This window comes from Glossina fuscipes, unplaced genomic scaffold (assembly GCF_014805625.2).
Source record: "Glossina fuscipes isolate IAEA_lab_2018 unplaced genomic scaffold, Yale_Gfus_2 113, whole genome shotgun sequence".
Lineage (NCBI taxonomy): Eukaryota > Metazoa > Arthropoda > Insecta > Diptera > Glossinidae > Glossina > Glossina fuscipes.
In genome coordinates, this window is record NW_023998456.1 from 452,559 (window position 1) to 468,542 (window position 15,984).

Consider the following 15,984-nt stretch of genomic DNA (forward strand, 5'->3'; position numbering starts at 1 on the left):
TAAAATCTGATTTCAATATGGTCTTTCTAGAACGATTACGGTTAGTGAAAAGTAAAGACTAGCCACTAGTATTTTTATGTGTTTCTATAATCTTGGTCATAATAATATTGTAACACGTTTATTTTAAGACCTTTTATACGAAACTAACGATTTATACTTGGTTCTATTGTTGATATTTTCCTAATAATTATAATAATAACAATAATAATATGTCGTCTATTAATGAATGCAGCACTTTTTGAATTTTGAATTTGCGATAAAACTCTTCTATAAATTGCTATTGGATTTTCTCAAAACACAGACTAAACAAGTGAAAACATTATAGTGGGACTGAACCCACCATTACTACCACTCTACACCACTCCGATTACTACTTTGATTTTTGTAATGACTTTTCAAGGACAAGGCGTTATATGGGAAGTAGTAAAAAGAGCAATTCGATCTGAACCATTTTCAATAGTGTTCGCCTTTGAGCCAAAACACATCTGTGTAAAAAATTTCGTGAAAATATGTGAAAATTGCCACCTGTAAATTGAACACTAGAAAGCACGACGGGTAGACCAACAAACAGTTTCCAATTGATTCAGAAAGTGACTGTGAATCGAAAGTGGATGTTGTGTACATCCGCACAAGCTTAATACACCCTTGCATCGCAAACGGTGTAAATTATAGAAACCGGAAATTTGCTGTACCGCTCTAAGAAGATAGTATTTAATAGCATATAAAAAGCGGTTAGCCTTTGTAAAAAGCGTTCCTTCCATCTCTGATAAAGCACTAAAATTCAGTAGAAATTGCCAAATTATTTATGTACAGAGGTGTAATAAAAAAACTGCGTAGAGAGCGTTTGTGTTTTAAGTCCCTGAGTTAGTTCAATTTTAAACGCGTGGAGCTGCACACTTCCTTAAGATATGACTGTTTGTCCAACAACTACTATATTAGCCTGTCTTTTCAGACATAAGATAATACCGTTACATAAGAAGAAATGTTTTAAGCCGTTTGCTCCGATTAAAAAAATATCTCATTTAACGTCTAACGCACGAAGTCTCCGTTCTAATATCTTCTCGAGATGATTGATGAGCTGCATTCTCGTCTAAAAATTTTACGGGGTTTCTTGACAGCAATACCTCTTTAAAATTCTTTCCAGCAAAGAAAACAAAGTAGCCCTTTTGGATATAGGATTTTTTTTGATTCCGATACTACCTTTCTAGGAGTTACTTCTACCTTTTTGTATATTATTTTTTGGTATCCGCTGAAAGAATTCAACTTTCGTTTAGGGAAGAATGATAGATTAGCAGCGCTTCCTGCTAAAAAGTGCTTCGGTTATATTTATTTATACAGCTGTTCCAACGTTCCTCTCGTTTTTCATTTTGTAGGACATATTGCATTTTGGTTCTTCTACCTTCGCCACTAAAATGAGAAGTGAACAAGCAATTTAAACAAAGCTTTACGTAAAATTGTCGGATTGGTCAGCCTAATGAAAGCTGCTAGGTCATTTAATGAAATATCAGCGTTGCTTGATCAAAACATTCTTGAATTAAAACAGTTCGCGTTTGGTAAATGGGCCTTTTTGGGAAAACCTATTTATCCTTATGGTTATCGGATGGCAATTTAAGTACAAGTAGCGCTATGGAGTGTGATTTCATTGTTAGTGATACTAGTAGTAGTCATTTAGTTTTGCATCGCACCCTAAAAAGGGTCTTCAGGGTCTTAACATTCATTCATTCAATGCGTATTCGTAAAAGCTAACCCTTAGGACCAAAAATTTTAACCCTGTTCTTAATATTATCATTTTCTGGTTTCTTTTGTCTTCACAAATGCATGTAGGTGTGAAAACCTATCCCTGTCTTTCGCAGATTTGCTAAATATTGCTAAAATTATTTCAAAATATCTTAATGATCGCTTCTGAAGCTTTAGAGTTATGTGAAATGCAAAGGGAGAAAAAAAGGAAAGTTTGAAATTTGCAGATATCCCAGGCATCTCGTTTAGCAGTAATCGGGTCATTGTTAGAAATTAAGCTTGCCGCGATTTTTTAACAAACAGCAGCAATTTTGACTGATATTCTAGCATCTTCCTACAATAAACTATGCTATTGTTTTTAGACGATATATGGACGTTCTAAGTTAAGGAACATGAAACAAATCATAGCTTAAAACTGACGCGCAAATCGAACCGTTTACGGAGAAATTCAGAGTGAAACGATATTAATTCGTAACGTAAGACGCAGATGTAGAGTTGCATTGGATGTCAGGTCTCTGATAGGTAGATAGGTAGTAGAACGGCGAACAGCAAACATATGTGAAACGAATTGCAGGCGGGACTTGTGAACTGTTCGAAAGCAACTGCATACATTACCTAAGGCTACATTCTGAATAATAAGGCTAGTACTACGTCTTCTATTTTTTGAACGTGTGAGAAAGTTTGTGTTCAGACTTGTGTATCCGTTGCCTACAAATGGCAGTTTAAAGATAGGGCGATACGTATGAGTTTTTTTTTCTCGTTTTGACAATGCAGCTGGTGGGTAACAGATGATTTGGCTAAAGCCATAAATAATCTCTATTTCTCTTTTACTTTCTTTTTGTTTTTTTCTTTTTTTTAAATTAATTTTTGCTTCTTAATAATTATTTAAATATATATCATAAGTAGTGTTTTTATGAGATTTTTTTATCACTTTTTTGTTTTTGTTTTTCTTTTCTTTTTTTTTTCATAGTGTAAGTGTTTAACTGTACAAGTGTTGTTATAATATTGTACTATGATACTATCTACTCATTTGGAATCGTAGAAAATGTTACTGATAATTTGCAATAAATTTAAAAATAAAAACATGAAATTTATATTGAAATATGTATTGAAATTGTTTTTTTACTATACGATATATTATGATAAAAAAAAAAAACAACTGAGAATGCTTTATTCGCGCTATGGCGAACTTTGGATACCCACCACCTAGTTTCAAATTTCATTCAATGAGCGGCAAGCGATGCCATCACCAAAAATGTATGAAAACGATGCCTTTATTCAAAAATATAACATACAAAGACTATGCAGTTCAATAGTTCAATACTAGTTATCGACAAGTAATTAGAGAAAAGTCCTCTTCTTCTTACAAAATCGTGAATTGTAATCAAAATTGCATTGAATTGCAAGTCAAAGAAATTTGGAGTCAAAGCAAGTGAAGGTGCGAATGTAAGAAGGGAACGTAAAAAATCGAAAAAATGAGGGAAACTCCAATTATAAAGTTTCGTTAAAGACAAAATCGAAGCACGAACCTGTTCAAAAGAACAGATTACGGGCAATTAATTAAATAGCCCATGTAAACTATTTTTTCGGAAAACAAGAAAAGCTAAAATGTATATCATATTTCCGCACATAGACAACATAGTTAAAAAATTGAATTTAAATCATAGTCTGAGAAGAAGGAATTAATTATCGGTAAATTGGTGTAAAAATTTTATGTAAACTATATTTTCGGACAACAAAAAGGCTGAAATATAAATCCTATTTTCATACTGAGACAATAAATATTATCGTATAATCGGACGAAAAAAAAAAATGTAACTGTTGTTTGATTGAAGATAATTAATCTTGAAATGTAAGTGTAAATAATAATTCCGGACAAAAGAAAACATGTAAAACATATATCGACATATATGCAGGAGTAATAATAGATTCGCAACGCCCGATCTTGTAAATTCATACGATTTTTTTGGGTCGTAACGATAATAAAAACTCTCAAGAGCAATTATATACACAAATGGAATTAAAAATATTTTATATATCTATCTATGCTCCGGTGGTGGGTATACAGATATTATTAAATCGTTGATAATTGTAACTGTTTTCATAGCAGTAATGAGAAAAATTTAATTGATTGGAGCGAAAGCAGAGGCAAAAAGGACGAATGGGAAAGAATTTGCATTTTAATGCTACCGTAAGTTGATAAGTTTTGTAAAAATTATTGCTGCTCTGTATTGAAGATGCATTGCGTTTTGTTATGGCTATTATTTGTTATAGTTTAAAAAATATTAATAGTTATTTAATACATATGTATGTATGCATGTTTGTATAGATGCGTGGATGTGAATGTGTGTATTTGTAGTATGCATTTACAAATAAGTAACTAATTTATTTATGTATGTTGTATTATATATAATTGGGCTGTAGAGACGTAGTTTGTAATTGTGGGATAAGAGAAATAAGAGGCAGGAAGAGAATTTCGAAGAAGATAAATAATAATACATTTTAGAAAAAGCTTTTTAAGAATCCCGCAGGTCCAGCCTAAAAAAAAATTTCACAAAGAAAGTAAAAAAGATAAATTTAATTAGATATACACTCTAGATAGATTAATAAACATAGGTATTAGGTACTTGCGTTAATGTACTTCATTTTCGACCATCTTTCTCTATAACTTAAAATTTATTCCTTTCAGCGCAAGCTCTTACATGGACAAGTTCCATGCAGATGTTTGAAGTGAAGTGCGAGCAACATTTTAATAAGACGATGCGGAAATACAACAAATGATATTTCCGGACCCGTTTAAGCAGAGTAACCGTTTTTATAGTCTTATCTCACCGCGACCGGTGGCACAAGGGGTCAATTAGATAAGCGGTAACTAACGCTCCTCAAGGAGTAGGACAATCCCCAGGGAAGCGATAAGGTACTAGAATAAGAAAGAAATGGATATGAGCTGTTTTTCTCGCAACTGTGGTCAGCGTCGAGACATATAGCTAGATAGTTCCGGGTCGCTAACCCTGCCCACTTAGCCTCATAGCGAATATTCGGGGTAACCATCGTTAACACAATACTACCCGAAGACCAGTCAAATAAGAGAGCATTCTTCTGGTAATTTGATGGGAAGTGTATCATACTTATTAGGAGCAATCCCCCTTTGAGCGACATGACCTCGGTAGACCTCTATTAACAATCAACTTTCCGTCTCGCGACGTACTCTTACCATACGCAGTCGAAGCCACGCTTGTCTTTCGACTTTTCAAACATTCTGGAATGCCATCCAGCACCCTATTCCTTTTCGCTGCAAAATGCCTCAGTAGACGTCATCAACAGAGCCTGTACCCGATTGTCTCTACTACTCGGGAGAAGAAATTTTTTCCCTTTTTATAAAAAAAAGGCCTTCTTGCGATGCTCTCATAGGCTTCCCAGAGTAAAACCTGCTGCCAGGTTATAGAGAATAAACCTTAAACTCTTCTTTATCGATAGCTGAAGAGTTTTTAAAATGAAGAACGTTAAAGCGCTTAGCTACGTTTATAGCGCACACCATGAATAGGTGAGGGTTTCGATACATCTATAGTGCCAGAAGGCTCGTAAAATTTCGGCCGCAGTAAATGATGAAAGAATAAGTACGGTGAAACAGTATGGTTATATCAATGAGTGATGCATGGAGAGCTGAAAACTCATGAGTGGAATGGTATTTCAAATCTATTAAAGAAAGTCGTTCTTGCATCGTATCGTTACGGCTGTAAGCCCAAGACCTAGAAGTCGAACGTTTAATCCAAACCAAGCATCAACATGAAGAACAAATCAGAGAAAATGCTCTGTGTTTGTTGGCATCGCAAAGGTGGGACGTATTACGAGTTGCTAGTGGAACTGTTCTTACTCGATGTTCTCGACAGAAATGATCAATTTGAGGGATAAGTTTGACCGAAAAATATTCCGAATTAGCCCATACGTAGAGTAATATAATCTTGCTTTACGATAATGCACCAGCGTACGCAGCAAAACCTGCTAATAAGTTGAAAGCACTTGGCTGGAATGTACTGCTCCGCTCATTCTATTCACCAGACTTGACTCCATTAACACATTTCTGTGCAAAACTCCGACAATTATAAAGAAGACAAAGACTTGACGAATTGTCCGCTTCGAAAGAAGAAGACTTTGGGAAGGAAATTTACAAATTTCCAGATGCATACGGAAAAGGAGTGGCGATGAACAATTTTTTGAGTAAAATTGTTCTTACTACTCGCTTGAAATAAGCACTCTGGTTTCGCCCTCGGTATGAAGGAAGAATTTTGCCATAAGCCTATGTAATAAGAACCCTATTAGTTAAAAGATATTAGACAATTTGATGGGTTCAAGAAAATGGTATTAAGGCGAACGATAAGGAAATTCTGGAAAGAAATAGTTTGAAAAAGTATGATCTTAGATTTAAGATCTTTCACAAACTTTTAAAGGAGAAATAGTGATTTTGTATGTTAACGGATCGTTACATTCCATTTAACGTAGTCTACGTAATGTATGATGTAAAAGTCAATCAATCTTACGTATATTACAGATAAGATAAAGTCGGGTTCTACCACAACTTCTGAACTTTGTTAATATGTAGAGAAAAGTCGCGACTAAGCAATGGGAAGTGTTTGTAACATCCCTTCGTGTTGATGTGGAATCTTTGTAAAAAAAAAAAAAAATAAACAAATGACGGCTATTAACGGAAGTACCCAATAAAAAGTTTACACATTCGTTTGAAATGATTAGCAAACATTGACTTACATCTTGCTGTTGCTGAGTTTGTGCTTGCTTGACTTTTGCTTGAGCTATTTTTAGAGCTCTGTAGGAGGAAAAATAAAAATGTTGATCAAATTTTGAATTTTGATTACGCAAAGGAATTTTTCGCTTACTGTTGCAAGTCCATAATGGTTTTTTCTTTGGCATTTTGCTCTTCCTGTGACATTTGCACTAGTTTAAGTAGGCGTTCGGTTTCTGCTGTTGCCTTTTTGTGTTCCTCTTTGGTTGCTTGCAATTCTTTAATGCAACTACATTAAGGAGAAAAACAAAAAAATTATATACATATGTAGAAAATAAGTTTTGCACGCAATTTTTATTTGGCAGATGTCTTACGCTTCCAATTGTCTTTGGGTATCCATGAGTTTTTTATTGAGTTCACCGGCAGCAGCTGCTCCGCCGCCTTGTGCTTGTAATTGTTGCTCCAATTGGTCCATTTGTTCTTTTCGTTTGCGCAATTGCACATCGAATTCGCTCATCATCTTCTCCTTCTCTTCAATGTCTTTTCGTTTGGCTTCAATTTGTTTACGTTGCTCCTCGATGATCTTTCGTTCGCTTTCGATTGTCTTCGCTTGATTATCGATTTGCTTACGCACCTCTTCCAATTGCTTTTGCTGTTGTTCCAATTGCTGTCGTTGTACATCGGTTGCCGCCGCACCAGCTCCTCCGGCTTGTTGCAATTGTTGGACCTGTTGTTGTAATAATTGTATTTGCTGTTGCATTTGTTGTACTTGCTGCTGAGCTGCTTGCAGTTGTTTGGCTTGTTCCTGATTGCCCAACTAAAGAAGATCGTGGGATTACAAAATACATTAATATAAAATCATTAATGAAGTTATTGCTATCATTTTTTACCTGACTCTTTTCCAGTTCCTGCACTAATAACTCCAATTGTTGTTGGAATTGATCCCTTTGTGTGCACGCTGTCTGCAATTCATTCTTTACCTTCTCTAATTCCTTAGCGTTTTCTTGCGTGCTGGCAGATGCTTGCTGTTGCTGTTGTTGTTGCTGGTGTTGTTGTTGAAGTTGTTGTTGCTGTTGTTGCAGCTGTTCATGCATTTTTTGCATTTGGGCATGTTGATCCTTAATATGTTGATCCATCATCTGTTAAGCAAAATTCGAATGTAAGAAAACTTGGTAAGCAATAATATGAACACATATGTGTTTTACCTGTATGCGCTTATGCATTTCCTGTGCCGCCTTATCGGCCATGTCAGCTTTAGCCTTCTCCTGTTCAATCATTTTACGCCATTGCTCGAGTTCTTCTCGTGACGCCCCACCGGCGGCCGCAGAGCCAGCTGCAGCCACAGCCTTTTCCGATTCTTGCAATTTCTGTTGCAGCGCTTGAATTTCTTTTTGCATCGCTTGGATCTCGGCGGGTGCGGCCGGTGCTACCGGTTGTCCGTTGCGTAGTTTTCGATTTTCTTCCCGAGCCTTTTGCAATTCAGTTTCAGCATTTTGTAATTCTTTTTGGAAATTCATGAGTATTTCTTGACTCTTCTCCAACTGCATTACCAACTGCTCTCTTTCAATGGTTAACTGTTTGCAATCAGATTCTAATTTCTGCATGTGCTGCTTATCACCAGCTGCTCCACCATTTCGACTAGATTGTTGTTGTTTTAAGGTCTCCTTCTCGGCATCTGCTTTTTCGAGACGATCATGCAAGCGACCCAATTCGGCCGACATACGTTCGAATTCAATGCGTGCAGATTCGTTGGCATCCTGTTGTTTGGCCAAGTGCATCTGTGCCTTTTCTAATTCTTTCGCTAAGCGTCCAGCTTCCAATTCGGTGGCATCTCTGGACTGTAATGCTTTCTCAAGGCGATCACGTAAACGGTCGATTTCTTGTCTCTCTCCAATATTTACAGACGATGTACGTATAGAATCGGCTGGGCTGACTGTTGTTGCTTGTTGTATTCTTAGGCGCTCAACTTCTTTCAACAGTTTTTCATGCTTGTCTCGAGCTTTCTCCCTTTCGATATGCGCTCGTTCCAGTTCGCTTCGCTGCTTTTCCTGATTCGCCAGCAGTTTGGCTACCTCGCCTTTAGACAATTCGAGTTGTAACGTGGTTTCGTGAAGTTTCGATTCCATATTTTGTATTTCATTTTCAATCTTATCATATTTGTCCCGATATTTCTCGAACGTTTCTGATTCATATTGGGACTTGCCGCGTATAGTCTCGAGCTCCATAAGGGTCTTGTCCAATTTCTCTCGCAACCGTTCATTCTCTTCTTTAAGGCGACGTGTTTCACGGCCGAAAGTATCGGCGTCTTGTAATTTACGCAATTCGATTTGACTCTTTTCATAACGTTCTCGCATCTTTTCAAGTTCAACTGCATAGTGCGCAATCTCATCCTTAGCTGCCTCGACACTCGCGCTAGCTTTACTCTGTGCAGCGTGTGCCCTCTCCAGCTCGTAGCTGACTCTCTCAAGTTCAGATTGTAGATGTTCTTTTTCGCCTTGAGTGCGACGCAGATCTGTTTGAATTTTATCGAACCTTTCACGATGATGATCGAGTTCGGCTCGAGCGTTATCTTCACCTTCTTTGGCTCTGCTAAGTTGAAGAGCAGCCCTATCACAAGCTTCTTGCAAGCGAGTGCTTTCCTCTTGAAGCTTACGTAGATCTTCACGAGCTTTGGAAGCAGCTAACGACGAACGTTCAGCCTCAACCTCTAGGCGAGCACGATCTGCTTCGGCAGTATCGCAGCGAGACTGCAAACGATAAATTTCATTTTGAGCGCGATCATATTTCTCAAGCATTTTCTCAAATTCTTTATTCGAAGTATCTTTCTCGTCAATCAGTTTCTGACTAGCGTAGAGGGCCTTGTCGAGCTTTTCTTTCAATATCTCGACTTCGGTAACAGCATCGTCGCGTTCCATCTAAAGTATTTATTTTATTGTAAAATATATTTCTCAGCTTGAAGTGATCAACTTTCCAATTATTACCCAAGTCTTTTAATTACCTGTAACTTCTGCTGAATGGCATGGGATTTCTCGTAACGTTCTTTTAGTACTTCCAAATCGGTTTGCATTGCTTCTCTATCCCGTGCAGCCTTTTGCAGAAGCGTTTGTGATGATTCCGAACGTTCCTTTAATGTTTCCAGTTCGTCGGAGAATTGATCACGTTCTTTTTGAATACGAGCCAGTTGTATCTAAATATTATAATTAAGGTTATGGGCTTACATACAGTTTACGCATTTATGTATGTTTAACGTGAATTGAATTTTTACCTGAGTTTTTTCCAGTTTTTCTCTGATTCGATCAGAATCCAAAGTAAGAGTTTCACGTTCTTTTTGCATACGAGCCGCTTGACCCAAGGCTTTATCCAATTGCGATTGCAAATTGTCATACTCGTAAGTAAGTTTCTCCTTCTCTAGAACTAGGCGACGATTTTCAGTGCTTGCTTTGTCCAGTTTCTCTTGCAGATGATCGACTTCATTTTGAGCTTTGTCGAGAGAGTTTTGCAATTTCTCTTGCTGTAGTTGTGCTTTACCCAAAGTAGCCTGTGTGCGTTCCATCTCCTCTTTCATTTTGTCAACTTCCGAGAAAGCCTATTGTAGTAAGTTAATAATTATATCGATTCGTTTATCTAAGTAAATAGTTTCCATACCCGATCACGATCTCCGTGTATACGTGATACACTAGCCTGTATTTTTTCTAATTCTTGCCGTAAGCTCTCTTGCTCACCCTGGGCATTCTCTAACTTCGCTTTATATCTATATACTTCGCCTTGGCTCTTCTCAAGTTTCTCTTGCAATGCGGCGGCTTCTTCGCGTGCTCTCTCAGCATCCGACTGAAAATTGTTAGGTTAGGGACAGAGAGGAAACGAAATTGCTTAATTAGTCGACGTTAAATGATGATTATATTAAGAAATACAAATTTGCTCAAAAATAAAAGACGAAAAGAAAACGGTATAGGATAAGATATGATTAAGCATTTGGAAAAAGTAAATGAAAAGCAAGAGGCATTAAGTTAAAAAAAATGATTTACACTAAAGGTGAGAAAGTACAGAAAGGTAAATGATGAAAGCAAAATTTTGGGCTGATGTACTAATCTTAGGATTAAAATATGCTTTTTGTTCGATTTGTCCTTTTTACATAAATTTTCAAGAACTATAGATATAGATATCTACAACATTTGAACATAAAAGTTACGGACTTAAATCCATTATTGCAAGAGGCTCAAGTTCTGAATAATGAAACGCAAGACACCAAGGAATTATCAGGTGAGGAACGAAATGAACGAAGAACGAACAAATGAGCTCAAGTACTGCAAGCGACCAAGAAATTACGTACAGGAGTAGCCCGGACTGAAGCGTAACGTATACAAGCACATATATTATTGGGACCCAAGGGGGGAATTGATTTGCGGTAAGTTTCTTAGAAATCAGAATGGTTGAATGCTAGCCAAAAATTTTGAGCCCTTAGATTCTGTAACACAGACATACAAAGTTTAAAAAAAAAAATAGAAAAAAATACCATGCTGTCCATTACCGAAGAAGTCAATAAAAAAATGCTTTTCAATTGGCTCAAAAAGCCGAATAGCGTGAAGAAAAAGTAACGTTAATGAATGCCTAGGGGGGACCGTCGCAAAATTGGATACATATCGAAAAATTATTCAAGAAAACCGCAATTAATGCAACCTTTGGCCTGCGATTACGTTGTGAATAATATGAAAATGGCTTATGTCCACAAAATTTATGTTGTGATTAAAGGCACTTTCCGGCTGAATTTAGTGTGAAAAAAATTGCAAAGTGGCTTAAAAAAGGCAACGATATTTGAGAAATCATAAAATAAGTTATAGACGCTATGACATTCGATTAAACGAACCAAAGAGCATTATAAAGTAGTTATAAAATTTATATGCCTATAATTTGTGTGAAACCCGTCCTGGTGGCTTGCTAGTACATTGAAATTAGTATCCGGTTTCGTGGGTCTCATCTTTCATAAGAGCACTGGCTTTGGGCTACAAGATGTCAACATTGAAAAAAATCCATCGTGGCGTATGTTTTACTATCGCTTGAGGTGTTGTGAAATGCAATCGACTCTACGTTGCATGCTAATGGAAGAAGCGGCTCATGAACATTTTATATAGGAGTAAAAAGGACAATTCGAATTGCATCATTGCAGTATAATGGAATATAGCGCAGACGCTTATTGTACTGTTGCCGTGTACCACATCAACACGAGGCACGCTTGGAAGTAACAGTAATTATTGATGATTTTCTATGGATACGACTAACCATTTTACGTACTGACGCCGCGCAAGGTGATCAAGTTTTAATTCTTGAAAAATATCGTAAGAAATATTTTAAAGCCAATGAACAACAAACAGCATTTGTGCTTTGAAGTACTGACTTTCATCCGATAAGGTAAAGCCTCTTTAGAATTAATTGCACGCTTAGGACAATATCGTGCTCATTCCGTTCATCTAGCTTTGGCACTAAACGAAAGAATTCTAACGATGGGACCACCTAATGTTCAAGAGACGTGACTGCCGCTTGATACTGAGGATTCGACATGGAGGCGTTGCTTAAATACCGCCTAGATGCTCGATGCCGAAGAATCCTAATGGACGCAACCTTTTCGTAATTTACATAACCGTTTTGGCAACAGAATGTCGAAAGTATGAGATACGTTTATAGCTATCAGTGACCGGTAAACTCGGTCATAATTTGAATATGTGACTCGACACCATCGCAGCAACTCGATAATCGACAACTGTCGATTTAGTCGATATAGACATATGGACAGAACCATGATTTATTATTGGATAAAATAATGCCAAACGTCACTGCCAGTGAGGAATTAATGTAACAATTTGATTATGTACATTTTGATAGCCACACCGCCGTTAACATAGTCGTTGGCGGATGCTATTAAGGTGTGTAATCCCGCTGGTATGTAGTCCTCTCTTAAATCATCGAAAGGCACAATAATCTAAGGTTCAAGATCATTAGAGCTTGAAAAAAGGTCATGGCACACATGTTTAGACATCTAGGTCATTGAGTTTAGTGAATGCGTCCGTGGTAGTTGTTGCCTTTAATCATTTAAATCAATTGGTTTCATTTTTCGATTATTATCGTGAACGTAATCATCAGCTCACCAGCTAGCGATGTTAGCAAATGCAAAACCGGCAGCCTTTTCCATGGGGGAATAGGAAGAGAATGCCTGAATAATTTTAAGAGTTTGGGAAGTGAGATAAGGAAAGTTTATCCGACAACGGATATTTTGCACTCTCAATACAAAATTTTGCAGGGGAAAGACAATTTGGTTTGCTTGGATAGCGAACTAATAGGCAGTTACAACATTGACACATTATAAAACTAAAGCGTGAACAAACACATGACTGCTGTTATTCCATAGCGCATGCCCGGTGACACTAACATACGTTTAGCAACAAACGGAAATCGTAATGAATTAAATGAATTTTAGAAGAGAAAGAAATTAAAATGATATGACATAGTAGTAGGGTTGACTAAATAATTACAAAGAAGTCTTGAGACAATTTGTAGAAGATGGTGAAGAAGAAGTTTGAGAATGCAAATGTTTAAGTTTAAATAAATAAGAGGAGGAAAAGTTCGCAACATGTGTGTCAAGAGATCGAATTGAAAGTCATTTGCTCTACGGCTTTATGAATGTTATTAATTTTTAAGTACAAGATTAAATGCGTAATGTACTGCGTAATGTATGTATTTGTTGACGACGTTGAAGGTAATTTTAAAAATGATTGATGTCTTTTTTTTACATATATATGTAGATATGTATAGAGTTTGATAAAATGTTAAATGCAAAAATGCTCTTCTTTTCTGCTGATGTTGATAACAAGGAGTTACACAAATCGACATTCGCGGCACGCAATATATGTGTTTAATGAAATGTATTTCAGTACGAATACGTTTGGAAATATCTGAAATTTGCGATGCGTGTATGCGAATATCAATCGCTGTAATCTCGTGGGTATGCATATGAATTGAATGCAGATAAATTACAAACGTATATGCAAATGCGTATGCGTGTACGTATATATTGCATATGTTTATGTTATTAAATTAAAAAGGGGTATCTGAATAAAATTTGATTGGATAGTTTGCTTAAAAACGATTTAATAAATTAATTTTTATTTTGCATTTGACTTATTATTTATTATTCATTTTTTTTTTTTTTTCTATGGTTCTTTAGAAAGAATTACTCACAAAACGTTTTTCTTGTTCACCCTATGGGAATGAATGCAAGCACAATAACAATAATAACAATAAGAGTAGTAGTAGTAGTAGTAGTAGTTGTGTAGTAGTAATCGATTTATGGAAATTGTTTTATGTTATTTTTTATTTTTTTTATTTTTTTCACTATAGACTATATAGAGTTTTAACAAGTTACCTATGAAAACAAATTAAAAGCATAAACTTAAACGTAAAGAGCATTTTAGGCAGCTTATGTCAAACTCTGTAACGGTTTCAATTAAAGCTACGAGGTTTCTTTATATGTATTCGCAGTTGTACACGTTTTTGTTGGCTACGTGAAACTAGACAGGCGTAAGGCGACTATTACATAATCTTCCCGCAGACTCAAACTGAGACTGGTATAGGATAAAACCAGTCTCTTTTTTGGTTGGGAAGAGGCTGAAAGTTGTCCCTATGTGTCCCAGAGGGGATTCTATGATATATATTGTTACAAATTTCGCTTTTCCAAGGTATAGGACTCCTATCACTAGATCGTGGATATTATTTTCAAGAGAAATACACATCAAAATTCTTTTATTTACCATTATATATAGAATTATTCACAATGTATTTTGGCAGTACTCTCGACTCAAATGTTGTCTTCCCACTCATACTGCCTTCCGCAAATAGTCTATTTATAAACTTTTTTAAAAGCATATTCATGGCTTCATTTTTAATCCGTTAGCCTGTTTTCCCAGTAATCGTTTTCCTCGACTGGCAGCTGCATGACAGACGTTAATCATGGAACGCGCAAAAATGCATTTTCGGCATTCATTGCTTTTGTTGTTCGATTGAAAGAAATCTGCCACCGACGTCCTTCAAACACTTTTAGAAGCTTTTGGTGATGCCACTCTATCATATTCCAATTGTCGGTTTTGGTTTTACCGGTTTAACGGTGAGTTTGATGTCATTGAAAAAGAACAGGCTGCAGGATGAGAAAGGTTTGAAAACAATGTATTATAAGACTTATTGGACGAAAATCCAGTTTAAACTTTCAAAAGTCTTTCGAATAGCTTAGTGGTTGATGAATCAACTACTTCTAGACGTTTACATGCACTGGCAGACAACCGAACGGAGGAAAAAGGACTACCACACCAATTGACTCGAGCAGTTTCAACATCGCGGTTGCATTGCTAGCCAAAGAAAAAGAGAACAGTTTTCTGCGGCGTATTGTGACTGACTCTGCGACGACAATCACAAGCGCAAAAAGTTATGGGTTCGTCGAGAGGAGCCACCCGCATCGACGTCGAAGCCGTTGTGTTTGGGGTGGGATCAGCAAAATGTAGTGCATTACGAGCTACTAAAACCGAATGAAACTGTTGCTACAAATGTCTACCGAAGCCGATTGGACAAATTGAACCTTGTATTGGTGCAAAAAGACCAGCAATAGTGATTAACGGACGCGAACTCATCCTCTTGCATGACAGCGCTCGCCTACACGTTGCACTCTTGCAGCTCGAATGGGAAGTTCTGCCGTACCCAGCGTACTCACTAGACCTAGCGCCTTTCGGTTACCATTTGTTCAAATCGATCCAGCATGGCTTAGATGGCACGTGGAAATGGCAAAGAAGTGCAAAACTGAGTCGATGATTGGATCGCTGCCAAACCAATGTCTTTCTTTCGAGGCCGTATTGCGATATTGCCAAAAAGAAGGGAAATATTTTAATTAATATTTATTATATCAAGACATACGCAAGCGCCTAATAATTGTCCAAATTATCGGTTAATTGAACATCTTGCGGACAAATTCATGGTGACCTCGCCTACGCCTCGTAACACTGCCTTCTTAGAAAGCCTTTAGAAAGCGAATACTTCATTGAATGTGAAAGTATTTAGGATGTCATCAATTTATCATTTTTCTTCCTGCGATCGTCTCATGGTATAATTCACGCGAGTATGCGTGCTTTTGTGTCTGAATAACATCGCATCGACTCAAATACTGATGTTGCAAGATTAACACAACCTAATACGTTTTTATATCGTAAACTCAAGAGATAGATATTGTCCTTATAAGAGGGTTTTCTGTTTAAAGCAACCAAAAAATTGATATCAATTACCCTACGTGTTGGATATGTCAGCGCGGTAATCCGATTAGAAATAGTTATATAGGCTTGTTAAAGTTGTGGATTAGTTAGTTGCTTCGTATTTTAAGCTATGATCTTCTGCCTGCTGTAGGCGTGGTAGTAGTATCGGGCCTGTCTGCGTCAATAAAAGATTGTGCTGGGAAGTTATCGCTTAATGCCTTGCTAGTT

The 15,984-nt window shown here is 36.8% G+C and overlaps 1 protein-coding gene across 2 annotated transcripts in view; it reads right to left on the bottom strand.

Moving 5' to 3' along the window:
• Positions 1-2,654: 2,654 nt before the first annotated feature.
• The window catches only part of LOC119639774 (myosin-9), an 87,263-nt gene continuing 73,933 nt past the window's right edge, over positions 2,655-15,984 (bottom strand). For both annotated transcript variants that reach the window (XM_038037427.1, XM_038037426.1), the window contains exons 15-23: positions 10,121-10,303; positions 9,741-10,061; positions 9,474-9,662; positions 7,681-9,390; positions 7,366-7,614; positions 6,850-7,292; positions 6,630-6,764; positions 6,502-6,559; positions 2,655-4,275 (exon numbers count right to left, since the gene is read on the bottom strand). In XM_038037427.1, coding sequence (XP_037893355.1) covers positions 4,240-4,275; positions 6,502-6,559; positions 6,630-6,764; positions 6,850-7,292; positions 7,366-7,614; positions 7,681-9,390; positions 9,474-9,662; positions 9,741-10,061; positions 10,121-10,303 — 3,324 coding nt within the window. In that variant the 3' untranslated portion in view covers positions 2,655-4,239. The remainder of the gene's footprint in view (positions 4,276-6,501; positions 6,560-6,629; positions 6,765-6,849; positions 7,293-7,365; positions 7,615-7,680; positions 9,391-9,473; positions 9,663-9,740; positions 10,062-10,120; positions 10,304-15,984) is intronic.